General features: G+C 46.2%; 1 protein-coding gene and 1 long non-coding RNA gene across 2 annotated transcripts in view; one reads left to right on the top strand and one right to left on the bottom strand.

Moving 5' to 3' along the window:
• The window catches only part of LOC140910876 (uncharacterized), a 37275-nt gene that overhangs the window by 2363 nt on the left and 9037 nt on the right, over nt 1–25875 (top strand). The window contains exons 2-3 of the long non-coding RNA XR_012158783.2: nt 1816–1875; nt 12585–12656. This is a non-coding gene — a long non-coding RNA (uncharacterized LOC140910876). The remainder of the gene's footprint in view (nt 1–1815; nt 1876–12584; nt 12657–25875) is intronic.
• Nucleotides 688–16615, bottom strand: LOC140910874 (progonadoliberin-2). The gene is made up of 5 exons (XM_073342948.2): nt 16506–16615; nt 9199–9562; nt 4994–5158; nt 3726–3809; nt 688–3038 (listed from the first exon to the last, which is right to left on the bottom strand). The coding sequence occupies exons 3-5, from the start codon at nt 5129–5131 to the stop codon at nt 3000–3002; spliced, it is 261 nt and encodes an 86-aa protein (XP_073199049.2). The 5' UTR covers nt 5132–5158; nt 9199–9562; nt 16506–16615; the 3' UTR covers nt 688–2999.

Here is a 25875-nt window from a genome sequence, read left to right as displayed (position 1 = left end):
GCATGTCCCTCTGGCTCCTAGGTGGAGGGGTGGCCCGGGGGGCTCTGCAGGCTACCCCCGCTTGCAGGTGCCCCCCTGAGTGCTGGCTCCGCAGCTCCCATTGGCCAGACAAACAAACAAACAAACAAACCCCTACCAAAACAAAACACTCCAGTGCTAACACACATCACCCCCTGGGGAGAGGATGAGATAAAGAACAAACCACATGTGACAGAGGGGTAGTCACATCACTTAATGCACTGCTGGCAGGTGCTCAGATACTACAGTTATGAGGATGACAGAAGAACCTTCATACAATACAATATAATGCCTTCATATAAATTATTCATGTAGCCTCCTCTGGAGGCTGCATGCAGTACTGATTACCTCATCGCAGGAGATTCCAGAAATGGAAGGGGTTCAGAGAAGAGACGAAGAAAAGAGGATTCAGTGATGAAAATGATCAAAGGGCCTGAAAAAACTCTTCTGTGAAGGGAAATTGAAAAGACTGGGATTGTTACCATAGAAAGGCAATGAACATGATAAAAGTATATTAAATATTGAATAGTATAGTGAGTAAAAAGAAAAGGAGTAATTGTGGCACCTTAGAGACTAACCAATTTATTTGAGCATGAGCTTTCGTGAGCTACAGCTCACTGTAGCTCACGAAAGCTCATGCTCAAATAAATTGGTTAGTCTCTAAGGTGCCACAATTACTCCTTTTCTTTTTGCGAATACAGACTAACACGGCTGTTACTCTGAAACCTGTCAGTATAGTGAGTGTAGATCAGGAGTTTTTGTCCTCCCTGAGTTCTTGTAATGCAAGAACAAGGGGACAGTCACTGAAACTGAGAGGAGGGCAATTCAAAGTTGATAAAAAGAAATACTTTTGCACACAATGTGTATTTTGGCTGTGGAACTCATTGCCACAGGCAGTTGTGGTGGCCAAGAATTCAGCAAGATTCAAAAAAGGTTTTGACATTTATATGAAGAAGAGTATCCGGAATTATCATAATTAATGCTAAAAAATTGTGGAAGGGATATTATACCTCGTGATTCAGGGTTTAAGCCAATCTCTGACTAGGAGACCTAATGTGGGAACTAGATTATCCCATATCTGCTACTCCAGGATTCTTACATGTCTTGCCGCTGTCAGAGACATAATACTGGACACTAGCCGGACCCTTGGTCTGATCTCGTCTGGCAATTGCTAAATTCTTATAACTACAGATTTCCTCTTCATGCAAGATCATTAGAATCAGTAAGTCTGATCCTATTTCCACCCATTTTATACTGGTGTAACTCCATTGCCTTCTGTAGAGTTATTTCTGATTTGTATCAACAAAAGGAAAATTAGGCCAGTTGTTTTCAGTGGACTTGAACACGGTATAACTCAGGGCAGAATTCAGCCCCCAGTTTACACTCAGCTAATAAACAGCCAGATTCTGATCTCAGTTACACTAGCTTGAATCCAGAGTACACCCCCAGCATGTGCCCCTCCCCTCAAAGTCACTGGAGTTACCCTGGTTTTATACTGATGCAGTTGAGAGCAAAATATGGCTCTAAATGTGTAAGTTGTTGGGGGAATCTGAGTGGATGCGAGGTGCTATTAAATTGGCTTGGAAATATGAGGGTGTTATTTCTCAGAAATGTTGAAATCTTGTTCCAAGAATATTTGCCTCATTTTAATTGACATATTTTTGCATGAGCAGCAAATTAAAACAATCCTTCATTACCAACTTTTTTTGATTCTTAAAGCAATCAGTATAGAGGTTGAGATTCCCAGCTGATTTAGAATAAACCGTATTTGATCACTGTAATTCATATTCATTTCAGTGTAACTGCCACATAGAACGGATAGCAAAACAGAGAAGTTGTCAGTGAGTGAAACTCTCGGTATGTATTTAAACTCTGTGTACATGTTGATTGACAGGGGACTTATGCACATTTGGTTTTGGGTGGAAGAATTCATACCTATGTTTTCCAGTTACAATCTGTACGCTCCTTACAGCTATTATGACTTCGTTTCTGTGCGCTGCACCTTTAATGACATTACTTCACTGCTGCAGAAGCAGCTGCCGATTCATGGCAGATGTAGCCTGCTACAGACTAAAGATACCCTCTTTGGGCTGTCTTAGGTATGTCTATGAACCCCATTACATAGTATCTTCACAATCTCTAATGTATTTAGCCTCACAACACCCCAATAGGGCAGTGCTATTATTTGTACAGAGAGGAAACTGTGTCACTGAGAGACTAAGTGAACTTGCCCAAGGTCACGCAGGAAGGGCTTTAACCTGGGTCTCCCAAGTCCCAGACTAGCACTCTAGCCCTTAGATCTCATTTCCTTTTATCATCTTCCCAAGAAGCTTACCTTTGCTCTTTCTTATTTTCTTAATATGAATGTGGGAATGTTGCCTTTTGTGAAAAAAACTAACACCATCAAACATTTCCAAGGTTACATGTAACCCTGATATTTATATCTCTGTGAATAAAGGGCTGTGCATAGGATGTTTTCTCACATTTTGAATCAAGTTTGGCAGAATATTCCAGCACTGAGCCGGAAGGCTGAACTACCCAGAAAGCAATGGCAGGGATTACCAATAAAGGGCTTTGTGACCCGACTCTTGTTTAAAAATCAGTGCGTGCTTAAAACTTGTTTATGGGGCTGGAGATTTGTTTATTTTTATTTTTTTAAGACATGGGTAAGGACATAAATGTGGATGGAATTGTGTATGTAGCAAAATAAACGTATTTTATTCAACATGGTGGAGTTACCTCAGTGTGTAAAAAACTCCAGCCAGGGCCTCGTTCTGGTCGGGTGATGGGTCAGGGACATTTCTCAAGCATTACACCATTATCCACATTCCCAGCATTTGAGTGCAGTCAGCCAAGATGTTCATAAGAATTCTTTAACGATCAGATACATGGAATCTACAGACACACCATCATGTTGCAAAGGAAACGACTGAAAAGCCAGTGGGGCTGGCAAGCATTTCGGAAAGAGTCTGTGGAAGGGCTCACTTCTTCTTCTGGAGTTGTCTTGCCAGCATGTCAGCCTGTTTGGCAACAAAGACAATTTTTTAAAAAAAATCCCACAATTTATTGGGCCTGATTCTCCATTTGATCGCATTTGATTGATCTCAGACCATCTAGCACAGTGGAGTTGTAATCCACAGTCAGGGCCTGAACCACTGCAGTATAAATAATAATTTTCCCAGTCTTTTAAATACTGAATGGTTTTCTGTCTAAGCGGGCACTCCACCCATTATGTCTGGCTTATCATCCCTCCTTTCAAGGTTTACATCTTCCAATTAACTTTCTACCACTCACCTACACACCTACCCCTCTTGCCTGACTGTGCTCCCTAAAAAATCATTATTAATATTATATGTATATTAAGGAAACAACAGAGGCCACATTCAGATACCTCTGTGATAGGAGCAATGTAAGAACTTGAATAACCTGGATGTCTTATCTCTTGAGCTCTTCCTATCCTAACACTTGTCCTGGCCATGATTCTGAACTTTTCACAGGAGATGCCCAGCATCTTGCTAGATCTTTAAGTTCTTTTGGGCAGGCAGCTGTGTTTGGTTTTTTTTGTCTTTAAAAGCCTTTGGCATTAGAGATAGAAAATACTTCTAATCATCGACAATAGAGGATTGTTCGCTACTGCCCCACTTTTGCCTCCTCTGCTAAATGCTGAAGCACTCTGGTAGCTCCTGGAGAAGGTTGCATGTTCTTACCAGCAGAGCGTTCACAATGGTTTTCCTTGGGCTTCTCAGATAAGCACACTCTTCCCCATCACACAGTTTGATTTCTTCTGAAGCCTGAACTCACAAACAAAACAAATACATTTCGGGGATTGGGTGGCTACGTGGTCTTTTATCCCTAAATTAAATTCAGCCCTGCTCTGTCACAAAAACACTTATATTCACAGCTGGGGGAAAGAAACAAGGGATGTAAACCCTCATGCTGTGGGGTATAAGCCTGAATAAGCAGACGACAAACTTCCCCCTATGGACTGGTTATTACATAATTGTCCAGTAGAGAGTGGCTTGTACTTTCCTCTGAAGCCATTATGAGAGTCAGGATATTAGACTAGAATGAGTGACCAGTCTGATCCGATACAATAATTCCTATAACTCTAGAAGTGGAAGCGTTACCATCCGATGGCTGTTTGGTGTCCTGTGTGAAATGACAGGTTTCAGAGGAACAGCCGTGTTAGTCTGTATTCGCAAAAAGAAAAGGAGTACTTGTGGCACCTTAGAGACTAACCAATTTATTTGAGCATGAGCTTTCGTGAGCTTAGTAACCTCAGTGCAGCTCCTAGCAGACCAGGGCCCGCAGTGTATTTTTCTGTTAACAGAGCTATGCGTTAGCTCATATTTCTCTGTTACCTCTTCAAGGCTTTCCAATGTGCATGTAATTTGCTGAGCTATAATGTCTGGATATTGGATGGTGACAAAATTCAGTCAATGTATATTAAGGGGGGAAAAGTCCCCCAAACTGCTCAATTCAAGATGGAACCCTTCTCCACATGGATATGCCTTGAAGAGCAGCTGACATGCTGCAGGAAAGGAGGAAATGGTGCATGCCTTAAAGCTAGCATGTGAAAGCACTAAAGGCTGTCCAGCTTTGACCTGCTGCTCCCAGTTGTCGTCTCTTCCCAGTTGTGTCTGTTAAGATGCTCCAGCTGTGCAGATCAGAAGAACCCTGAGCCTTGGGACAGTTCGTATCCTGATCTGTGTCTGAAGGTCGTGTGCTCTGGGTGGTGAGCACAGGGCTGGGAAGTGGTGACGAAATGTTGATCTCTATGTATGCCAGCATTTTCATTAAGGTCTTGATCCTGAGAGGTGCTGAGCACCCACAATTCCCACTGGATCCCATGGGGATGCTCAGCACCTCCCAGGATCAGTCCTTAAATTAGGGCTGCAGAACAAGATGCATTTAGAACGTACTGTGGGCTTTAAAGTAATATGGAAGATCCCCCTACAGAAAGGCTGGAACTCACCTCTGGAGTCTGTGACAAATCTAGTTCTCTTTTCCCTCCGGGATACCAGCCGTGAGACCAGTGCTGAGCTCTTGACAGGTGGGTACTGACTACTAGCACTACAAAGAGCAAGAGCAGGAGAGGTCGTTGATGTGCCATGGCACTGTCTGGCTGAATGGGGAGATCCTGCAAGGAGAAGGGAGGAGAGAGAGTCAGACATGGCCTGGGAGCAGTCAGCAGAGGGAAAGGTCCCACAGCATGCGTGATTCTAGAGCCATAGGGCAGGCAGTGCCTCATTTCCTAGCATGCAGTGCAGGGTGCACACAGGCAGCATGGCCTGGTGGGAAGAGATGGGAACAGGGAGCCTGGACTCCTGGGTTCTCTTCCCAGCTCTCCCGCTGGGTGACCCTGGGCAGGTTACTTTGTGTCTGTGTTCCTCACCTGTATAATGGGGATAATGCTCACCTGCCTTGCAGGGTGGTTCTGAAGCCCAACTGGTTAACATCAGTAACAGGCTATGGGGCCCTCAGATGAAAGGCACTTGGCTTCTAAAGGGACTAAGGGTAGCATTAGCTCAAGACCTATAGGCAGATCTGGCCAAAAGAGCTAATGTGATCTGGGATACATAAACCGGGGACGCACGAGTAGGAGTAGAGAGATTATTTTACCTCTCTATTTGGCACTGGTGCAGGACTACTATATCCAGTTCTGGTACCCACCCATTCAGGAATTATGTTGATACATTGGAAAGGGTTCAGAGAAGAGCCACAAGAATGATTAAAGGATTAGAAAACCTGCCTTATAGCAATAGACTCAAGGAGTTCAATTTATTTAGCTTAACAAAGAGAAGGTTAAGGGGTGACTTGATACAGCCTATAACAGGGGTGGCCAAACGTATACAAACGTATAACAGCCTATAACAGGGGTCACCAAATGTTATACAGCCTATAACAGGGGTGGCCAAACGTACTGATCCTCCGAGCCACATACGACAGTCTTCAGAAGTTTGAGAGCTGGGGGGGGGGTGCCTGCCAGGGCTCGGGGCTTCAGCCTTGAGGGGCAGGGGGTCTTAGGGCTTCAGCACTGTGGGACGTGCCTGCCAGGGCTCGGGATTTCGGCCTTGTGCGGAGGGGGGGTCTTGGGGCTTCAGCCCTGAGGGAGATGTCTGTCGGGGATTGGGGCTGAAGCCCTGAGTCCCGGCAGGTGCAACCTGCAGGGCTGAAGCCCTGAGGACCTCCCCCCCACCCCCACGCTGGACAGAAGCCAGAGGTGACATTTGGCAGAGAGATGTGGGATCTTGTGCCCCTCCCCAATTTTTGCCAGGGTTTGTTGGGCCTGCTTGGTCACATGGTGCTGCTGGGCCCCCTCTCTGCACGGCAGCTGCTGGAGCCAGCAAGCTGGGAGGTGCAGCTGTGCAGAGAGGCAGCAGCAAACAGCTAGGAGCTGCTAGGAGAACTGCTGCTTTTGCTGCTGCCCCTCCCTGCAGGGAGGGACCACTAAGGGTATGAGGTGTGTGCGCCTGGGGGGGGGCATGACTCAAGCTGTTGGGGGGCCCAAACCTTTATATTGTGCCCCTCCTCAACAGGCACCAGTCGTCTCTGGCAGAAGCTCCTAGCCCCACCACCCTGCCGCAGGGCAGAAGCCCTGAACTCTCCCCCCAGTGTGGTAGGCAGAGAATGGGGAGCTCTGTAAAAGAGCCGCAGTTTGGCCACCCCTGGTTTATAAGTACCTACGTGGGGAGCGAATATTTGACAATGGGCTCTTAAGACTAACAGAGAAAGGTGTAACATGATCCAATGGCTGGAAGTTGGAGCTAGACAAATTCAGACTGGAAATCAGATGTAAATTTTTCACAGTGAGGGTAATTAACATTTGGAACATTCTCCATCACTGACAAATTTTAAGTCAAGATTGGATGTTTTTCTAGAAGATTTGCTCTAGGAATTATTTTTCGGGGGATGTTCCCTGTTCTGTGTTCTACAGGAGGTCAGATGAGATGATCGCAGTGGTCTGTTCTGGCCTTAGACTCTCTTAATCTGATGGCACTCCCTGCCTGTGCTGCCTTCTCCGGGATGTCACCTCATTGCGTCTCCTTAAGTCCTGCCTTCAACTAAGCAGTCATGGAAGAGACTGATGACTGCACTAAAACTTACACCAGTGTAAAGCAAAATGGGTCTACTCTGGATTTACACTGGTCTCTCTGAAACCCCACTGGGTCAGTGGTATTACTCTGGATTTACACTCACGTAACAGAGAGCAGGACTGGGCCCATAGTGTGGTGGAGTTTGCACTAGCTGGGGAAAGGGAGGAGTTGCTGAACCAAGAGGTCTTTCCCCAGGATTCTGTGGTGCAGATTTAAGAGAGCAGGGCAAAGCGAAAAGCTCTGAACGTGCTCCACTGAAATTGGATGGCCAAGCCCTGCAATCAGCTTTGCTCCCTGTGTTAGAACAGTTTGCAACGGACTCTGGTGCTATCCCTTTGTCCGCAGCTACCTGCATTTGTTAGGTGGAGCTAACCTAAGTGCCAATCCATCATCCCCTCTCTCATACTGGTCAATGGCACAGTAGAACCTCAGAGTTACGAAAACCAGAGTTTCGAACTTTGACCAGTCAACCACACCTCTCATTTGGAACCGGACATACGCAATCAGGCAGCAGTAGAGAAAAAAAAAAGCAAATACAGTACAGTGCTGTGTTAAATGCAAACTACTGAAAAAATAAAGGGAAAGTAGCATTTTTCTTCTGCATAGTAAAGTTTCAAAGCTGTATTAAGTCAATGTTCAGTTGTAAACTTTTGAAAGAACCACCATGATGTTTTGTTCAGCGTTATGAACAACCTCCATTCCCGAGGTGTTCGTAACTGAGGTTCTACTGTATTCTCAAGCCACTGAGCACAATGTGAGCAGTGTTTGTGATTTTATCGATATCCTAAATCTGGGAAAGCAGCATATAATTTTACCCTCTTCATTTTAAAACCTAAAGAAACTGCAGTAACAACTATATACCAACGCTTTGTGCTTATCTAGCACAGAGGGCGTTGAAGTGCTTTCTGAATATCAATCCTATCCCCTAATACCTTGAGGAGATTATTATGCTCCTTTTAAACATGGAAATATTGAGATGTTAAGTGACTTTCCCAAAACCACACAGCAAGTCAGTGACAAAGCTGAGACTAGAACCCAGAAATCTTGATTCCCCCTGTGTACCCCGGTCAACACTTTGTTCCAGTTTACAGCACCTCCCCGTTCCTCCAGACACAGCATCACAACCTCTTCTCATAACCTAGTATCTGAACATGTCTCTGCAATCAGGGTTTAGTGTGATCTCAGTCAGGATTTGAAGCATTCTCATCCAAGTGCTGGTCTGTCATTAACTAAGGATGGAATTTCATTCATTCATGGTATAAAACAGTGCCTATAATCAGTGACTAAATTTTCTTCACTCCGACTCAAAATTCTCTCTCTCTTTTTTCCTGAAAGCTCTGGGGAGTTGAGTCTGACACACCCCAACCCATTTTAAGCTTTGATAGGAAAACCCCTGCTGCAAACCCGCCCTCTTCAAGGGCTCTTATGGTGATCAAAGACCACAAGCACTTGGCCACTGTGGGGCTGAGTGCAGGCTAGATAGAGATTAGATGGGATCCTACAGGTTTCTCTCACTGATGTCAGGAATATTAATTATAAGAATTTTTCCCCTCTTTTTTTTTTTTTTAAAGCAACTGCATAACTAACTTGTGAGATGTATCCAGCCTGAAGCAGCGTGATACCATCTCCAGGCTAAAACAGTTCTGCAGGGTAATTCACTCTGTGCTCAACTGCTGTGCGGTTCATCTGTCATTTCAAAATATTACATCTTAAGAAAAGAAAGTCCGATCACCTATTACATGATGAAGATATTGTAGTTGGCAAGAGGAAGGCAAGCCAGCACCTTTCTGCTGAAATATTCAGGTTGGCTGGGGTTGATTAGCCACTATTTACGGTTTTGTTTTCATATCTAGAAGGCAAATTCTGACCCCAGTTTCACAAGTAGAAAGCTGGAGGAATTCCACTGGAGCCCCTCCAGATTTACACTGTCCGCAGAATTTGACTCTATGAAAGATAATCACATACATGAAATCCATTTGCATTTAATGCCTTTAGGATACCAGGCCCCCAGAAGTACTTCTGGTATCGGATTTGCTTGTAACTAACACGGTTTGCAAAGCATGAGAGAAGTTTAGTTACTCACCCTGTTCTGATCTCCGGCTCACTGTTCTTAGACTTCACCGATGCCTGCACAGTTTGCTCTCATTATTTATACCATCCCCTGTGTGCTTCAGTGTAATTGGTCTCCCACTCTGTTGGGGCTGCCTGCTGACGTTCATTGCATACTCTGCTGACGACGATGTGCATGTATAGGTTTAAGCCCTCTTGCCACCGGGTTGGTGCTCTGATGAGACAGCACTGGGAAAGGGTCTTCTGGGAACACCCGCCTGCCAGCTCATTAGCTGGCAAAGACTCCTTGAGCTCCGCAACGGAAGTTTCCTTGTGTCCATTAGCAGATGGGAGCAGAGTTGTATTGCAAGGCAGTTGTCAACAGTGGCAAAGGACATCTAGTTTAAATCAGAGACTGGTGAAGGAGACAGCTAATTGAATAAGGTTGCTGTAAGGTCCTCTAATGCAAGATCTATCCAGCAGGGTGTGCTTGATTTAACAAACAATTAATAAGACCAAAGTCAGGCCTGCTGCAAGGATGTGAAATTCCCAGTGAAGTCAATGGGAGTTGCACCTGCTTACCCAGAGGCTGCATTTGGGCCAGTGCATGTGTGATATTGGGGTGCACCACAATATGGAAAATCAGGCATTTAGGGCTAAGGAAAGTGTAATAAAAAGAAGTGGCTTAGAACTAGAGATGGATCCAGATGGGAGCCCCAGATCCCAATGCCCCTCCTCACCTGCAGGATTTGGTGGCATTTAAATCCAGATCCTAGCTCACACTAGAGTTGATTGAAAAACCATCCCACAGGAAATTCTGTTATTTTGACATTTGTTTTTGTCCTGAATCAGGTTGAAAATGCAAAATTTATAATGAAAGACAGTTCAGAAAAATTTAGATTTGAAAATGTCAGAATTGATTCACTTTGGGCTGGTTGATATTAATCTGCACCCACTTGAGATGCTGCAGTGCCTCATGGGAGTTGTAGTTCAGGTGCTTCATGCCCCTATTCTCCCCTATGGGCTGGGCTGGGCTCCCTGGGCAGACTATATCTTCCATGATGCACTGTGTTCTCTTCCTCAGGTAGAGAAGCTGTGCGGGACCATGGAAGATATAGTCCAACCAGGGAGCCCAGTTTTTAGGAGAGAATGGGGGCTTGAGGCACCCAAACTACAACTCCCATGAGGCACCACTGCAGCTTATGTTGATTCACAGATTAATGGCAACCCAACCTGAAACAAAATGTTTTGTTTAGATTTTCCTGATGGAAAAACTGATTTTTGGGGGGCAAAAATTAACATTTTACCCCCAGAAAATTTAAATTTTCTGTCAAAACAAGATTTTTATGGAAAATTCCAGACCAGTTCTACCTCACACTTGGACCCTGCCTGTGAAATGGGCTGAACTGGAATCCCAAACATCTCAGGGTGCATAAGTAACTTCTGAGACACATCCAGCCTGAAGCAGTGTGAATTTGATGGCCTGGGTTCATCTGTTTCATGCTTGTCTAAATGAGAGACAGCCAGGATGGCACATTGGCCTAAACATGTAAATAAGCCAATAATAATCACTCCATTCTAAAGGACCCCAAGGCACTTTACTGGCAAACTACTATACAAACCACTGAGAAACATCCCTTCATCCAGCTGTATGTTGGCCCATGGCATCAGCTGCATCAGCTGTCCAATGGTGTATGACATCAGTACACACCAGTTCAGGACAGGATGTGACTGAGATTACTGTAACCAGCTGATACTGCAGGGGGAATATAAATGGGCAGAATAAGCACTCTTCCTTGGCTGGAATTCAGCTTGGACTCCAGCATCACCAGCTCAGCTCCCACACAGAATGCCCTGGGGTCTTTAATGACCACAATCAGCCAAGGCACTGGGTTTACTTCTTGTCCAAAAGGTGATACTTCCAGCAATGAGCACCCCTTCGCACCATACTAGTGGAGGGATTGATTCAGAGCAAAGTATGACACCTACCATATCACCCACACCGTTTCTTGTAGCAACCTGAGCCCAGAGCTACAAAATATTTAGGGTCCTAACTTCCACTGATTTCAACTGAAGTTATGTGCCTGAATATCTTTGAGGACCTGGGCCTTGGTGACCTGAGAGGATCTCCCATACAAATACTCAACCAGGCCCAGCCTTGCTTAGTTTGGGGTGCCTCAGAGGATCCCTTACAAGGTGGTGCCTCTGGAGGCCATTGTGTCTTGGCCTGTTCTCATAAGATGGGACAACCTAAAAGGTACTTTCACATTCTTACTCCTGATCTTCAATCAAGTTCCCTCTAACTTCTCTCCTTTCAACCCTAAACAAGTGAGTATTTGTTTAGTATCTCCGGGCCTCTAGCCATCTTGGATGCCCTTCTCTGGACCTCCCCATTCATGCCGGGATCTTTGTTAAGGTGAGGGCATGAAAACTGGGCTTGGCACCCCAATGAGAGTGCTCTGTCACTGGCTGGAATGCTTCTGTAAGCGTATCCTGTATCACTGCATCTCAACACAATGTGGAAAGCAGCTGGGCATTTTCCAGCCCAAGTGACATCCAGCAGCTTGAAGCTCTTTTTCTAATAGGGAAAGCGTAACCTTGCCAATGCGTGAGGTTAAACTCATCTTGTGAACGGACAGGCAAACACAATGTTTGTAAATTAACTTATTTCTGAAACACCAGAAGGTTTGGGAGGTTTCACCCTCTTTTTATTACTACATTGATTTCCTCTTGCAGCCCTGCTGACCCTGGGTTAAAAAGCCTGATAAGCAATTTGCTTTGGATCCTTTTGCCTTTGTTAGCTCATCAATGCCTCCTTCTATCCCTGCCTGTTGATATGACGATTGCAAGGGAACGCTCAATACCAAATACGAAGATGCCACATTTATATCAGGCGCCTCATCCCAAAGGGGCACAAACCGAATGCCCAAAAATGCAGCCTGCATTGCTTCATCTCCCATGCAGTTGCAGTAACCTCTAGGGTGGAATACAGTTAATTAACAACACCCCACAGCATCACACTACCATTCAGCACCAGACACGATACACCCCTTATGTAGCTGAAACTGCAGTGGGCAGCATGTCATTCCCAAAGCTGGACTGTAGCCAGGATATCAGCTAACAGTCCTGCTGTCTGAAAAGTGCCCAGGGATCTCGATGGGCACCATTATCAGAACTTACATCTGTAGCAAGCTGGAGAGGGACCTTCCCTAAAGGGAAAGGGGGAATGGCCTCTCTGCTGGGAGTGCCACAAAGATGCTGGCTACTCCCTAATGTGGCTGTGGTTTATGAGAAGTGGGATGAATAACCTGTCACACAAGGCACTAGACAGCTTTCAGCTGCTGCAGACTGCAGTATCTTTGAACATTAAATGTACAGCTCCACTTACTACCCAACTCTCCTTTCATTGCTCCTCTCTAGGGAGGTCTGGGGGAGAGGCAGGAAGCGAGCAGAAAGAAACCAGCTCTGACACCGACTTGCTTGTGATCATATGTAAGTTACTTTACATCCCTGCCTCTGTTTCCCTTTCTTCAAAATCAGCTAATAACAATTCCTGATTTCACAGTCACTTGCTGTGAAATGAAAAAAAGTGGCTAATAGCACAATCCCCCTGGACTATGAAAAGTGCTATATAAATGCTGATGGGATGTGTGTGTGTGTGTGTGTTTTGCTGGTGCTTACAAAACAACTCAGGCAAGCAACTCCAAAACCTGAAGGAGAATTGCAGAGGAAAGCATCAGGACGAGAATATCACTAGATATTTGAACTGGAAGGAAATGAAGAAGGTGCTTTCATTCCCAGCTGCTGCCTCGACTCTCTGATTTTCTTTCAGAAGAATTGGGAATGCTTTTTAGTCCAAGATGAAAGATCCCTCCCGACGATAATGGTGGCACGTACAGAAGGGACTAATGCTGCAAAGCCAAAGCCCATGCTAGGGTAGGAAAAGACAGAAGGGCACTGAAGCCTTCTGTCATTGCTGGCAACTTCAAGCCAGCGCGCAGATGGGGGTGGCAGAATCTGACAGCGCATTGGCCAAGTGGAACAACAGGCTGGTTCTGATGTCACACTGCTCAATGTGTGAAAATATCCTGCTGTCTCCACAGGGATCTGCTTGAACTTCAGAATAACTCCATTTGGAGAAGCGCTGGCATCACCCTAGAAGAGGAAACTTAAGCCTTATCTTTGGTGATGGTAATTCCCTGCAACCTCTGACCCTCAGGGGAAAAACAAGCCTTCCTGAGGGCTGTGATAGCACCTGGCAGGCCCATTTTGATGACCTGGTAGAGCAAGACACTGTCCTGTACAGATTCATGAATTAAATCTCTGTTAGAGATGTCCAAGTGGAGGGAGCCTCCTGATTCATGCAGTGATAAGCATTCACACTAAACTCATACTCCAGGGCATAAATTAGTTGCTGGAAAGGTCAGGAAGGAAAACTTTCCTCTTGCATACAGCAATAAACATTGTACAGGTGCATATGGAGGGCTGTAGTTTGCCTTTCTCAGACGTAGGCCATTGCCAGAGGCAGGAGATCAGACATGATCAAGTGGCCTGATCTGGTATGATGAGCAACTTTGCACCCTACAGTAAGAACTCACCAGGATCCTCATACATATCATAGTAACATCTAGGGGTCTCAACCAAGAGACAGGCCCTGCTCCAAACAGCTTAGACTCTAAATAGACAAGAGAGAGGGAATATTGTGATTCCTATTTTGCAGCTGGAGAACTGAGGCAGTATGGGTTTGGTCCAGTTTCACTGATCTCAGTAAGAATCTTATAATTAATCGCAGCGTGCTTTGGATCCAGCCTTAGGTGATTTAGTCAAGATCACGCTGGGAGTGTGTGGCAAAGCTGGGAACTGAGCCTAGATCCCCCGAGTCCCACTCCAGAGCCCATAATGTCTGTTCCTTCTCTCACATTGTCAGGCTTGGATCTACTGAAGTAGATCCCACGAGATCTCGAGTCCCACCAAAGAAGCATTTGGCCCAGTATGTTTTAAAAGCAAATGTTCTTATGTATGTTACTAACAGTCCCTCAAATTATTACAGACAAACATTGCAGTCAGTGAATATACTTAGTACCATGGATGGATTGGGCTATTTTTGGCATTTCACTTGGTTTAGAGAATGACACTAGACTAGTGAGTTTCACATTTGTTTCTAATCAGTGTCAGGTTCTGGTTCTCATGCACTAGCTTAGCATTTCTCAAATGCGACCACAAGGGGCTTTTCTTGCGGCCACAGCCTCCTGGGCAGTGATTTGTGAGAAGGAGGGCAAAGCACAGCCTCTCCCCAGGGCCCACCAGCAGTGGTTGGGCCCCTCCCCCCTCTGAAGACACACAAGCTGGAGGAGAAGGCAGTCAGTGAGTTCCCCACGTTCCAAAGTGTGGTGGGGTTGGGCTTCAGCCCTGGGGTGGTGGGCAGCAGGCTCCAGGCCCTGTCCCCTGGGTGTGGGGCTTTGGGCTCCATTCTCTGGCTGTGCGGTGGCAGGCTCTGGCCCCAAGCTCACCCCATCACCTCTGGTCCCCACTGCCTCCTCAAGTGCCCCATTGCCCCTGGCCCCCGCTGCCTCTGTAGCCACCTCCCCATGCAGGGCTTAACTTGTGGGGGCTGAGTAAGTCTGCTTTGAAAAGTGATGAACAAACATGCAAATATCACTTTTCACAGCAGAGTTACTTATAGCTAGCAAGTGTAAAAAAACCCCAACAACCCAAACACACACACACAAACCAACAAGAAAAAAGACAAGAATGTTCAAAGCAACTTATTTGTGTTTCTATTCTGTTTAGGTCCAATAAAGAATAGAGACAACTATGCATTATTTTTATTATTGAGTCTGCAAAGAAAAACACCCTACATAGATAAATTATTATTATTTGGACATGTGTATTTGCATATTTATTTGTTTTTCCTGAAGTTATTTTAGGAAAAATTGTCAGAGCAGCCATCAGCAAGAGTTGGTGGCCGCACTCTGAGGCCACCAAAAATTTTATTGCAAGAACCCCTGCACTAGCTCATTAATCCAAGCCACAATGGTTGGGTTGCAAACAGTGCCGGGAAATGGTAATTGATTTCCAAAGGGATTTTTTTTAAGGAGGGAAGTATTTCTGTGGGCTTAGGGTTTGAAAGCGTTTTAAAATCACCTACGTTTTTGGGAGCAAAGTTGACTTGGCATTGGGCCCTTGATGCATCATAATACCCTGTGTTTCTGCAGCACCTGCCCTCTGAAGGCCTGACAGCCCTGTGCAAACATTAGTGAGCTAGGCCTCTTGACATTCTTGTGAGGTATGTAACTGTCGTTAGCTTCAGGACGGGGAAATTGAGGCCATGAGAGGCCTGTGGCAGGAATAGAAACTAAATCCCCTGCCGCCCAACCCTGTGCTTTAACCCTAACACCATTTTGCTTCTTGGGTTCTCCAGAGGCAGCTTTGATCTAGTGATCTGAATGCAGGGCAGAAAGTCAGGACTCCTGGGTTGTTTCTAGTGGTACTGCTCACTCGCTGTGTGACCCTGAGCAAGTCATTTGACTCCCCAGTGCCTCAGTTGCTCAATCTGTGAAAAAGAGATAACAATGCTGCTCACCCACCTTGAGATTGATAGTCCAATATAAATGGAAAGCAATGTTATTAATGAATGTCTGAACAGAACTTTGAGCTGGTGGGATGCAACAGAAGTGCAAATTATTAGCATTAAATCAGTGCAAAGTTGCTTTAAATATTCCCTTAGAAATAGAGAGTAGCTGAGACTGGGGCTATTTAGGAGGGGGTTCTACCATGTCTTAGGTATTATGAGCAAATGTAAAACAAGTTTAAAGCAGGAGGATAACCTGCCAGCAATGTGATTTCAGCAGTCATTGTCTTTTCTTTCTGGAATAGAAAACTTGCAAGTTAATGCTTAAATATGACGGTAGCTAGCTTTTCTCTCCCTGCACCCGCCTCCCTTTCAGAGCCCTCTGCACTCAGTCATAATTGGACAGCACTGTTGAGAAAAATAAGGCAAAGTATTAATAAAAGAATAGAGGCAACTTAAAAGGCCAAATTGACTTAAGGTTCCAAAGCAAAGAACCAGAGCACAAATCAATAAGCTCATTTCCGTCCATGTCACTTTATGACAGCCATGAAACAAACACCCGGCTAGAGATGGGTGAACAAAACCCAGGGGGGAATTTTGTCCATGGATTTAGCTCTTCTTTCTGATGGGAAATTATCCCCAAACTGATCATGACTTGTGTTAATTTATCCACCATGCAGAATAGTTGATGCTAACAGATTTTGGACTGTTGATTTTTTTTATTATAAACTGTTCACCACAGGTATTCACAATTCACACTGATTGGTTACCTGGATTCACAGATTTTAAGACCAGAAGGACGATGTAGTCTGACCTCCTGCATAGAATTTCACCCAGTAATTTCTCCAAGCCCATCACTTCTGGCTGAGCTAGAACATATCTTTTTGAAAGATATCCAGTCTTGATCTGCAAAAAGAACAGGAGTACTTGTGGCACCTTAGAGACTAACAAATTTATTTGAGCATAAGCTTTCATGGGCTACAGCCCACTTCATCGGATGCATAGAATGGAACATATAGTAAGAAGATATATGTATACATACAGAGAACATGAAACAGATACAGACTAACATGGCTGCTACTCTGAAACCAGTCTTGATCTGAAGACTTCAAGTGATGGAGAATCCACCACATTAAATTGTTCCGCTGGTTAATTATCTTCTGTCAAGGTTCCCTCCCCACTCTGAACTCTAGGGTATAGGTGTGGGAACCCGCATGAAAGACCCCCTAAGCTTATTTTTACCAGCTTAAGTTACAACTTCCCCAAGGTACAAACTTTGCCTTGTCCATGAACAGTATGCTGCCACCACCAAGTGATTTAGACAAAGAACAGGGAAAGGACCACTTGGAGTTCTTATTTCCCCAAAATATCCCCCCAAGCCCTTACACCCCCTTTCCTGGGGAGGCTTAAGAATAAACAAGATGAGCACAAACCAGCCTTGGATTTTTAAGACCCCAAAAACCCAATCAGATTCTTAAAAATCAGAACTTTATTAGAAGAACAAAAAAAGATAAGAGAACAACTCTGTAAGATCAGAATGGAAGATAATCTTACAGGCAGTCAGATTCAAAACAGAGAATCCCTCTAGCCAAAACCTTAAGTTACAAAAAGACACAAAAACAGGAATACACATTTCCTCCAGCACACCGAATTTACAAGCCAAAACAAAGAAAACGTAACACATTTTTAAGCTAGATTACTTACTAACTTTACAGGAGTTGAAGAGCTTGCATCCTTGATCTGTTCCTGGCAAAGGTATTACACAGACAGAAGCCTTTTTTAACCCCTCCAGATTTGAAAGTATCTTGTCCTCTCATGGGTCATTTTGGGTCAGGTGCCAGTGAGGTTACCTTAGCGTCTTAACCCTTTACAGGTGAAAGGATTTTGCCTCTGGCCAGGAGGGATTTTATATCACTGTATACAGAAAGGTGGTTACCCTTCCCTTTATAGTTATGACAGCTTCACTTGAATATGTGTACCCTATTTCTAGTCTGAATTTGTCTAGTTTCAACTTCTGGTCACTGGATCTTGTTATGTTTTTATCTGCCAGACAAAAAACCCTTCACAATTGGAGATCTTTTCTCCATGTGGGAACGCATGGTATAATTTCTGTTTCGTGTCTGGGTGACCTCCGCTTTATAAACAGCTGTCATTCTTTTCTCAGAGAGAGGGTGAATTAGGGAAGTGAGCATTTTAGGAACACATGTGCGTGCACGCACACAGGCAAACAAGCCCGGGGAATTTCAGGAAATAGAAAAACATTTCCCCTTCTCCTTTGCACAAGGAACAGAATTTGACGTAGCTATCTACAGGGCCCACTGATTTAAAAATAACCAGGTTCCTTCTTGCCTGAGGGAGACAGATAGTTATCAGCCAGGTGTAGCTGCCCAGCGGCCTTTACATTCCACTTCCCCTCATCATGTTCACACCAGGTCATTGCATGTGTCTGTATGTGGGTGGCCCTGTTCACAAAGGCTGCATCCAGAGCCTTATCTGTCCAATGTAGGGTATGTCTACACAGCAAAAGCTGTGCAGAGGTTCGGCTGCCTGAACTAGCTTGAATCCAGCTAGCGTGGGTAACAATAGTGAAGTCAGCACAGCACGTGCTTCCGAGTGGGCTAGCTAGCTGAGTATGCACTCAGAGTCTGTGCCAGGCTTCTACCTCCCACGTGGAAGCCCATGATGCACCCTCTTCACCACTGTTACCACCCACACTAGCTGGAATCAAGCTCGCTGGGGCAGGCTAGCTCCCGCACAGCTTGTGTTGTGGTGCCAGACCCTTAACTGCTTGAACACCAAGAGGCGAGGGACCAGACCTGAACACAATTTAATGAATGAGAGCAGAGGAATTCTGAAACTATTGAATATAAATCAATGACGCATCCTCACCCACAGTATCCTGTTCCATTCTATCACCGCTGGGCTCTCAGCGAGGGGAAAAAATAAAGTGAGTGGTTCTACTCCAAGCTCCAACAACCAGATAAGCTCCTCCCTCGAAGGAGACCACTCAACAGATTGCGCTGGTGTTCACTGATGAACTTGCATGTTGGTTGGGCTCCTTGGTCTTGGCTCCTCCTCAATGGGGCTGGAGGGCATCCTTGCTTGACTTCCCCATGGTGGGGTCTGGGTGCCCTTCTGGGTTTCTTGGGCATTGTCTTGATTGGGGGTAGACTATTGGTGGTGTCTCCCAAGGCCAGGGCTTCCAAATGACCTGGCACTTAGCATAGATTGTGCAGACCTTCATGATAGGAACCTACTTGCCCTTCCACACAGTGAAATTCAGCCCACTAGCTAACAATGGTAACTCCATCAACACCCACGGAGGTGAACATCTCAGGCTCTCTGCAGATGTTGCTGCCTCAGTTGCACTTGGGTCACGTTTTCAAAGTTTTCTTTGCAATCATGAGAGCAAGAGGCCATTACCAAAGGGATGTGGGCATTCCCAAAGAATCCCCTGCACTTCCTGAAGAAACAGGAGACTGGATTTTACCAGCTGGTTTTGGTACTAGGTGATTACTGTGGTAAGCAGGATGGCTGATTGGAGGGGGCTCTGGAGTGGGGTTCAGGAGCTCTGGGTTCAATTCTTGGCCCTTCCACTGATCTGCTGGGTGACCTTGGGCAAGTCCCTTGGTTCCTCTGTGCCTGTTCCCCATCTGTTACCAAGGGACAGTATCTCCCTGCCACTCGGAGTGTGGTGAGGATAAAATCCTCAGGAGGGTGAGGGGCTTCTCAAGTACTATGGTGATGAGGGCCATATAAGAAGGAGCCATTCCAAACCGTGCAGCCCTAGTGGTCTTCTGTGGGGCATTGCTTTAGTACTCCGTGTAGTGAGGGGAATACCGAGATGAAAGAGAATGCGAAGGAAATGCGATGTGTGGGTGGGACACTTTACCCCAACGTTATTAATAGTAGTACATCTAGAGCATCTTCTGTCTAAGGGTCTCAAAGCACATGGACAAACTGAGCTTCCAAATACCCTTGCAATTCCAGGAAGCACTAGCCCCATTTCACTCTTGCCTCAAAGAGTGGGAGTGACTTGCCCAGTGTCACCTAGGTGGCCACTGGCAGAGCCAAGAATAGGACTCCGCTCTCCTGAGGCCCGGTCCTGTGCTTTAATCACTAGATCAGGCTTCCTGCTTTCCTCTCCCCCACACTTGATGGGCAGCGTAGAGAGAAGGAGCTGGGAAATCAAATATTAGGCTATACCAGCAAACATTCAGCATCCCAGCATAGTCTCATTGTCTTGACCATTGCTAGTAGCTGGACACTCCCTGCAGGAATTACTGGAAGAACTCTACGCCCTGTGTTAATCAGCTCAGCAAGATGATCAGAATGGTCCTGTCTAGCCTTAAAGTAGATGAATCATAGGATCAGTGGATACTTCCCTGGCCCCCTACAGCTGTGGTCCTCAGCAGGCCTTGCCCCGGAGTAGAGCAGGCACTGCTCACATTGACTTTCAGAGTCACAGTCAGCCAGGTCCTAGGTTTCTCGCAGCAGGGGCTCATTGTACCAGCTGGGGCCTATGTCTCAGGTCCATCCCTAGATCCTTGCTAGGGAAGGAGACGGGGGGTGGTTGCGGTCTCCAGGAGGCTGCCTCATAGCTGCGCCATCAGAGCCTTAATCTGTTGGCTCAAAGTCACAGCTGCCCGTGTGCCTGGGCCAGGAGGCGGAGGTCACTGCTGCACTTCAGAGCTGCTGGTGACATTTACTCAGTGCTGGTTTCCACCCCGCCGGGAGCGTCAGGAAGGCAGATGTGACTTTACATGCCGCAGCCAGCAAAGCCATGAAATGTCACTGCCTGTTACAACTGCTGCTCCTCTGGGGCAGAGGCTGAGCCCCGGGCAGCCAGAAATACGCCTCTGACACATGGCGGCATTGGCTGCTCCACTGGTCTCAGCTGAGTCTCAGGTATCAATGCAATCCCGGCTCAGGGAACCTTTGAAGCCACTCTAGGGGGAGCTGCGTAAGGGGCTCCATACAAATGACCCGATTTGGGAGGCAGGGCCAAGGGACATAGCAATTTCACTGACAGGCATTTGTAGGGCACGAGAAATTGCTGTGGGAGCCAAGATCATTCAAGAGACAGCAAGGTCGTCTTTAGGAGGCAGCGCCTTGGCTCTCTTCTCCTCTGAGGCGGGCTCGAGAGGTCATGACCACTGTGCTGGGTGCTATTCCTACATGGTGCTGAGGGGGAAGCTGGCATAAGCAGGTGTGGTGTGCAGAAGGAGAGATCTAGGCTCAGCTTGATCCACTGCAGAAATTCACTCTGTTTCAGGGGCCTTTCACTTCCTTGTTTGCCCACCACTAGGAGAAGCCTGGGCTCTCTGAGCTGCCATGTCCAGGAGTAAGGGAGCAGAGAGCTGGTTCTGAGCTCATTTGTTTCTCTTAGCATGAGGGTGAGGGCCTTAGATCATGCCCAGTATTCAACGGGCCATTAATGCAGGGCTGACATGATGTACCTGCACCAGCTGGGTCTGCTGGGCTTGTGGGTTTCTGTATATTTCCCTGCTGTGGTTTCCGGGTAGCCCCTGAGCTCAGCTTCCAGAGGAGTGAGCAGTAGCCTTGTCTGGGTGTGACAAACACAAAGGGCAGTGTTGCTAGGTCCATGTTTATGCCAATGGGCGCGGCTGCTTGTCCAGAAGTGTCGGGCTCGAGAGGTCATCTAGTCCAGCCCCTGCACACAAGGCAGGACTAAGTATTATCTAGACCATGCCTGGCAGGTGTTTGTCCAACCTGCTCTTAAAAATCTCCAGTGACGGAGAATCTACAACCTCCCTTGGCAATTTATTCCAGTGCTGAACCACCCTGACAGGAAGTTTTTCCTCGTGTCCAACCTAAACTGCGCCTGCTGCAATTTAAGCCCATTGCTTCTTGTCCTATCCTCAGAGGTTAACAACAATTTTTCTCCCTCCTCCTTGTAACAGCCTTTTATGTCCTTGAAAACTGTTATGTCCCCCCTCAGTCTTCTCTTCTCCAGACTAAACAAACCCAGATTTTTCAATCTTCCCTCATAGGTCATGTTTTCTAGACCTTTAATAATTTTTGTTGCTCTTCTCTGAACTTTCTCCAATTTGCCCACATCTTTCCTGAAATGTGGCACCCAGAACTGGACACAATACTCCAGTTCAGTGCAGAGTAGAGCAGAAGAATTCCTTCTCGTGTCTTGCTAACAACACTCCTGCTAATACATTCCAGAATGTTTGCTTTTTTTGCAACAGTGTTACATTGTTGAGTCATATTTAGCTTGTGAACCACTATGACCCCTAGATCCCTTTCCATAGTACTCCTTCCTAGACAGTCATTTTCCATCTTGTATGTGTGCAAGAGAAGATTACTTGCTGTAACTGGAGGTTCGTCGAGATGTGTGGTCCCTATCTAGATTCCAAACGTGGGTCCACATGTGCACCATGTGCTGGAGCCAGAACTGTTCATGCAGTTTGGACGTGGCGTGTCCGAGGCTTTAAGAGGCTGCACGGGTCAATGACGCTCCAGTTCCCTCTTACCCAGCCATAGTAGAGACTGGAGCAGAGGGAATGGAGAGCGGGATTGGACAGTTGGGCCCACTCCTCCCTTTATGCCCTGGGGCGGGGGGGGAGGGAGGGTCAGGGCACCCAAGACACTGGTATAGCTCCACAAGACATTGCTGGCCAAAAAGAATCTGATCTCACCTGTATGGGGCGGACATGCTGCAGGAGTGGGATCCACTTGGACAGTCACTTTAAGAAGAACATCTGGATATTTTCCTTAGAAGAAACACCATTTCTGAGCATTATCTTACCAGCTGTAGTCAAAATGTGTTGGCCGACTCAGCACATCAGAATCACATCGGGATATGACAATGTGGTAGTTTGCCCACAATTGTGGAGTGGGCGGGTGCCCCTGTAATAGAACAGGCCAACATCTTTTATGGTATAAACCCATTAAATTCACATTGTACAACATATCTGTACACCTGCACCAGGATGTCAAGCTATGTGCTTGTTGTCTGGATGGTGCCTTTTTTTCCCATAGCAACAATGGGCGGCAGGACGGTTCCATTCATTAACTGATGGCACTGGGATGACTGGCACTAAGGTCTGGTTAATGTGAATCACTCTCCAAGTTCAGCACGCCTCAGCATGGGAGTTGGGATGGCCTTGAGGGAGACTGTGCTGATTCCCATTCCACATTTCCGGTCTTGTTCCGGAGTGGATTCACTTAACCATTTACAACAAGAGGGTCCTCAGACACTAGGAGCATCCTGTAAATAGTAGCTCCGATTCCATGGTGCCCCCTGCAAAGCACTGCAGGAAACACTTTTGACGTACAGTGAGAACCAGTGCAACAGACCCAGGGTATGGCAGTGAAGAGGAATGCTGGTGAGAAGGTTTTGAGACGGAAGAGGCTGCGAACCTCCTGCATTTCAGTACTTCTGTCTATGGGATATTGGCAACTGTGGTTTCACTCCCCTTAAGACTGAGAGCAAAGAAATGAGAATAGACCCATCTAGGTTAGGTGAGTATGTTTAGTTTCTCCAATGTCCCGTGGATGTAAATGCACAAACAAGCCAGTGGCCCCAACATGCCCTTATGGATGTACAGCTTGAAGTCTAAAATGCCAGGACAGGAGATCATGATCTGTAAGGCTGTACATGATTGCAACACCATTAATTACCTAACTGTGCATGTGGCATCCTGGGTAACAATACTTCAGTTAATAGATTGCTTCCCATCCCCAAAGGACCAGAGCCTGCAAGAAACTTAAACGGATACATCACACCCTCAGTCATCCAAAAGGGGCATCAAGCCCTCTGGACAATCAGTGGTGCCCCTGAGTCTGAACAGCCTCCTTGACCCAGCCAGGCAAGGGGAAGCCAGCTGATACTCTTCACATGCTGAAGCTTTTGACACAGGCAGGGTTTCTCCATCTTTTTCCTACTGCAGCCCTCTCTTCCATACTGGGAACACCCAAAGAATCCGTGCCCATCTCACTCGCATGCACGTACGTACGTACATTCAGGAATGCATCATAGCATTCAGGAAGTCAAACACCATCATGTTTGGAATGAGCACATTTATTTAAGAGTATAACTTACAGCTTGGCCAATGTCCCAAAATTAAGGATTTCGGTCAAAGTTTATTTACAAAGTTAATAGCAGTTACTGATATTAGGATTAATGGAGGCTGTACACTTGTGAAATCACTAGAAACCACATCTCCAGGTGCTGCAGAAGCAAATCTCCACTCACAGAGGCTGGAGAGAGCACTTCTTGCAAAAGACAATTAATGAAATTGCACCAAAGGGATAAGAGAGGTCACTTGTCAAGGTGGCATTAGTCCATGTCATTGCGAGGGGATGAACTCTGACAAGGAGTTCATTTTAGCGCCAATTCAGAGCTTTACTCAGAGTCATGAGCCAGTAGCCCCCAACTGTCTAACTTTAGAAAGCATGACTCATGGAAAGAGCCATGCCTCTCCCAGGTCAGTACACACCCCTCTCCCCTCCCATTTGACTGGCTTTGAACAGAGTGCTATGGTTGTGCAGCCAACACAAGGGGGCATTATATTCCCCAGGGCAAATGCACATCCAGTCTTGGGAGATCTGCCACTGTCAGGAATGGCACGTCTCCGTGCAGCAGAATTGCATGGGGCCAGAGGAGCACTCCCTCCATGTGACACACAGCAGGGCTACATGTCCCCTTGTTGAGCCACTCTGGAATGGTAGAGGTGAATTTTTGCATCATATTTTGAGCTTACCTACTCTGGTGCAAATCAGGAATTACTCCACTGAAGTCAGTGGGGCCAAACCAGCACAGAACTGGTATAAGTTGGAGAACAGCCTCTCTCCTGCTTTCAGCTGTGTCTGAACCTCATGAGCAGTTAGACTGCTGACCCCTGGGAAGCTGGTTTTTCCCCCGCTCCTCCCCCTTCAAGATTGAGGATCTGGGGCATTTGAATCATCACAGCTCTGTCAATGGAGCCCTCACGTTTCATCATTTGAATGTAAAATCCGCCCCCACACACACTGACCAAGAAGTAATCCAGGTTGTAATGGTATCTTACAGGGAGGGAATGGACATCTATAGAAAAAGCATGTTCAGAAATGTTCCAACAAAATAAATACAAGATTAAAAAACTAAAACTTCCTGTAAAAAATATCATTCAAAATGAAGGCAGCATAAAGCATTACTGAAGCTACAGAAAGGAACAGCTGGGAGAAAAGGGTTGGCCTGTTTTTGTAATGCTGCGATTTCTTGGAGAAACTCAGTTAAATCAATGGATTTACAAGCTGGGAGAGATTTAGCACAAGGGTTCCTGTTACTGGTAGTTCGGGCCCCTGAGGCATTTCTGAAGAGGCAGGGACATGGAAGAGTACGTCCAGGACCCCAGGGTAAGAGAGCTTAGAAGGCTTGGCTAGGGGAAGGTCAATAGGCTCGGTTCTCCACGACTTTAAATCAGGAGTGAACTCAATGAGGTCACTGTCAAGCTCAAGTGAATGGAGACTTGGGGGCCATTGACGAAATATGGCACTGATATAACTGGGGCCTGATCCTGAGACTTGCTGAGCACCCATAACTCACACCAGCTTCAGCAGGAGTTAGAGGGTGCTTAGCACCTTGCAGGAGGCAGATGGCCCCATGCACAACAGTCCTTTTTGTCTTCAGAATCATTATCCAGTCTGTCTCCCCTCTGGGCTAGACAGAGCTACCAAAGGCCAAGCTGGATTCTTTCCACCCATACAACAAGCACCTTCAGCTAAGTCTCCCCTGCAGGATGTGAGAGACTTGGAGATGCGGACAGAGGCCAGAAGAATCCAGCTTGACTTTCAGATCCCATTGGGTGTACGTTAGGTGAAAAAATCATCATATTTTGGCTTGCACGCTGGGCACGTTTGATCTAAATATCGAGACACAAATGGCCCCAATCTGCTCCCATTGATGTTACTCGGAGCAGGGCTTGTCAGTCTGCACAGTTACCCTCACTGTCATTGTGTGATAATTCAATGATTAGAATTTGCTCCTTAGAAAGAAGGCATTTGGGAGTCAGATAGTTCTTGATCAGCTACAGCAGTGTAAATCAGGAGTAACTCCATGGCAGCCAATGGAATTGCACCAGTATGAAACTGGTGGCAGTGAGAGAAGAATCAGACCCACTGGAATGT

Source organism: Lepidochelys kempii, chromosome 4 (assembly GCF_965140285.1).
Source record: "Lepidochelys kempii isolate rLepKem1 chromosome 4, rLepKem1.hap1, whole genome shotgun sequence".
In the NCBI taxonomy this organism is placed as follows: Eukaryota; Metazoa; Chordata; order Testudines; family Cheloniidae; genus Lepidochelys; species Lepidochelys kempii.
The sequence above is the reverse complement of the archived record's forward strand: the minus strand, read 5'-3'. Positions and strand labels throughout refer to the sequence as shown.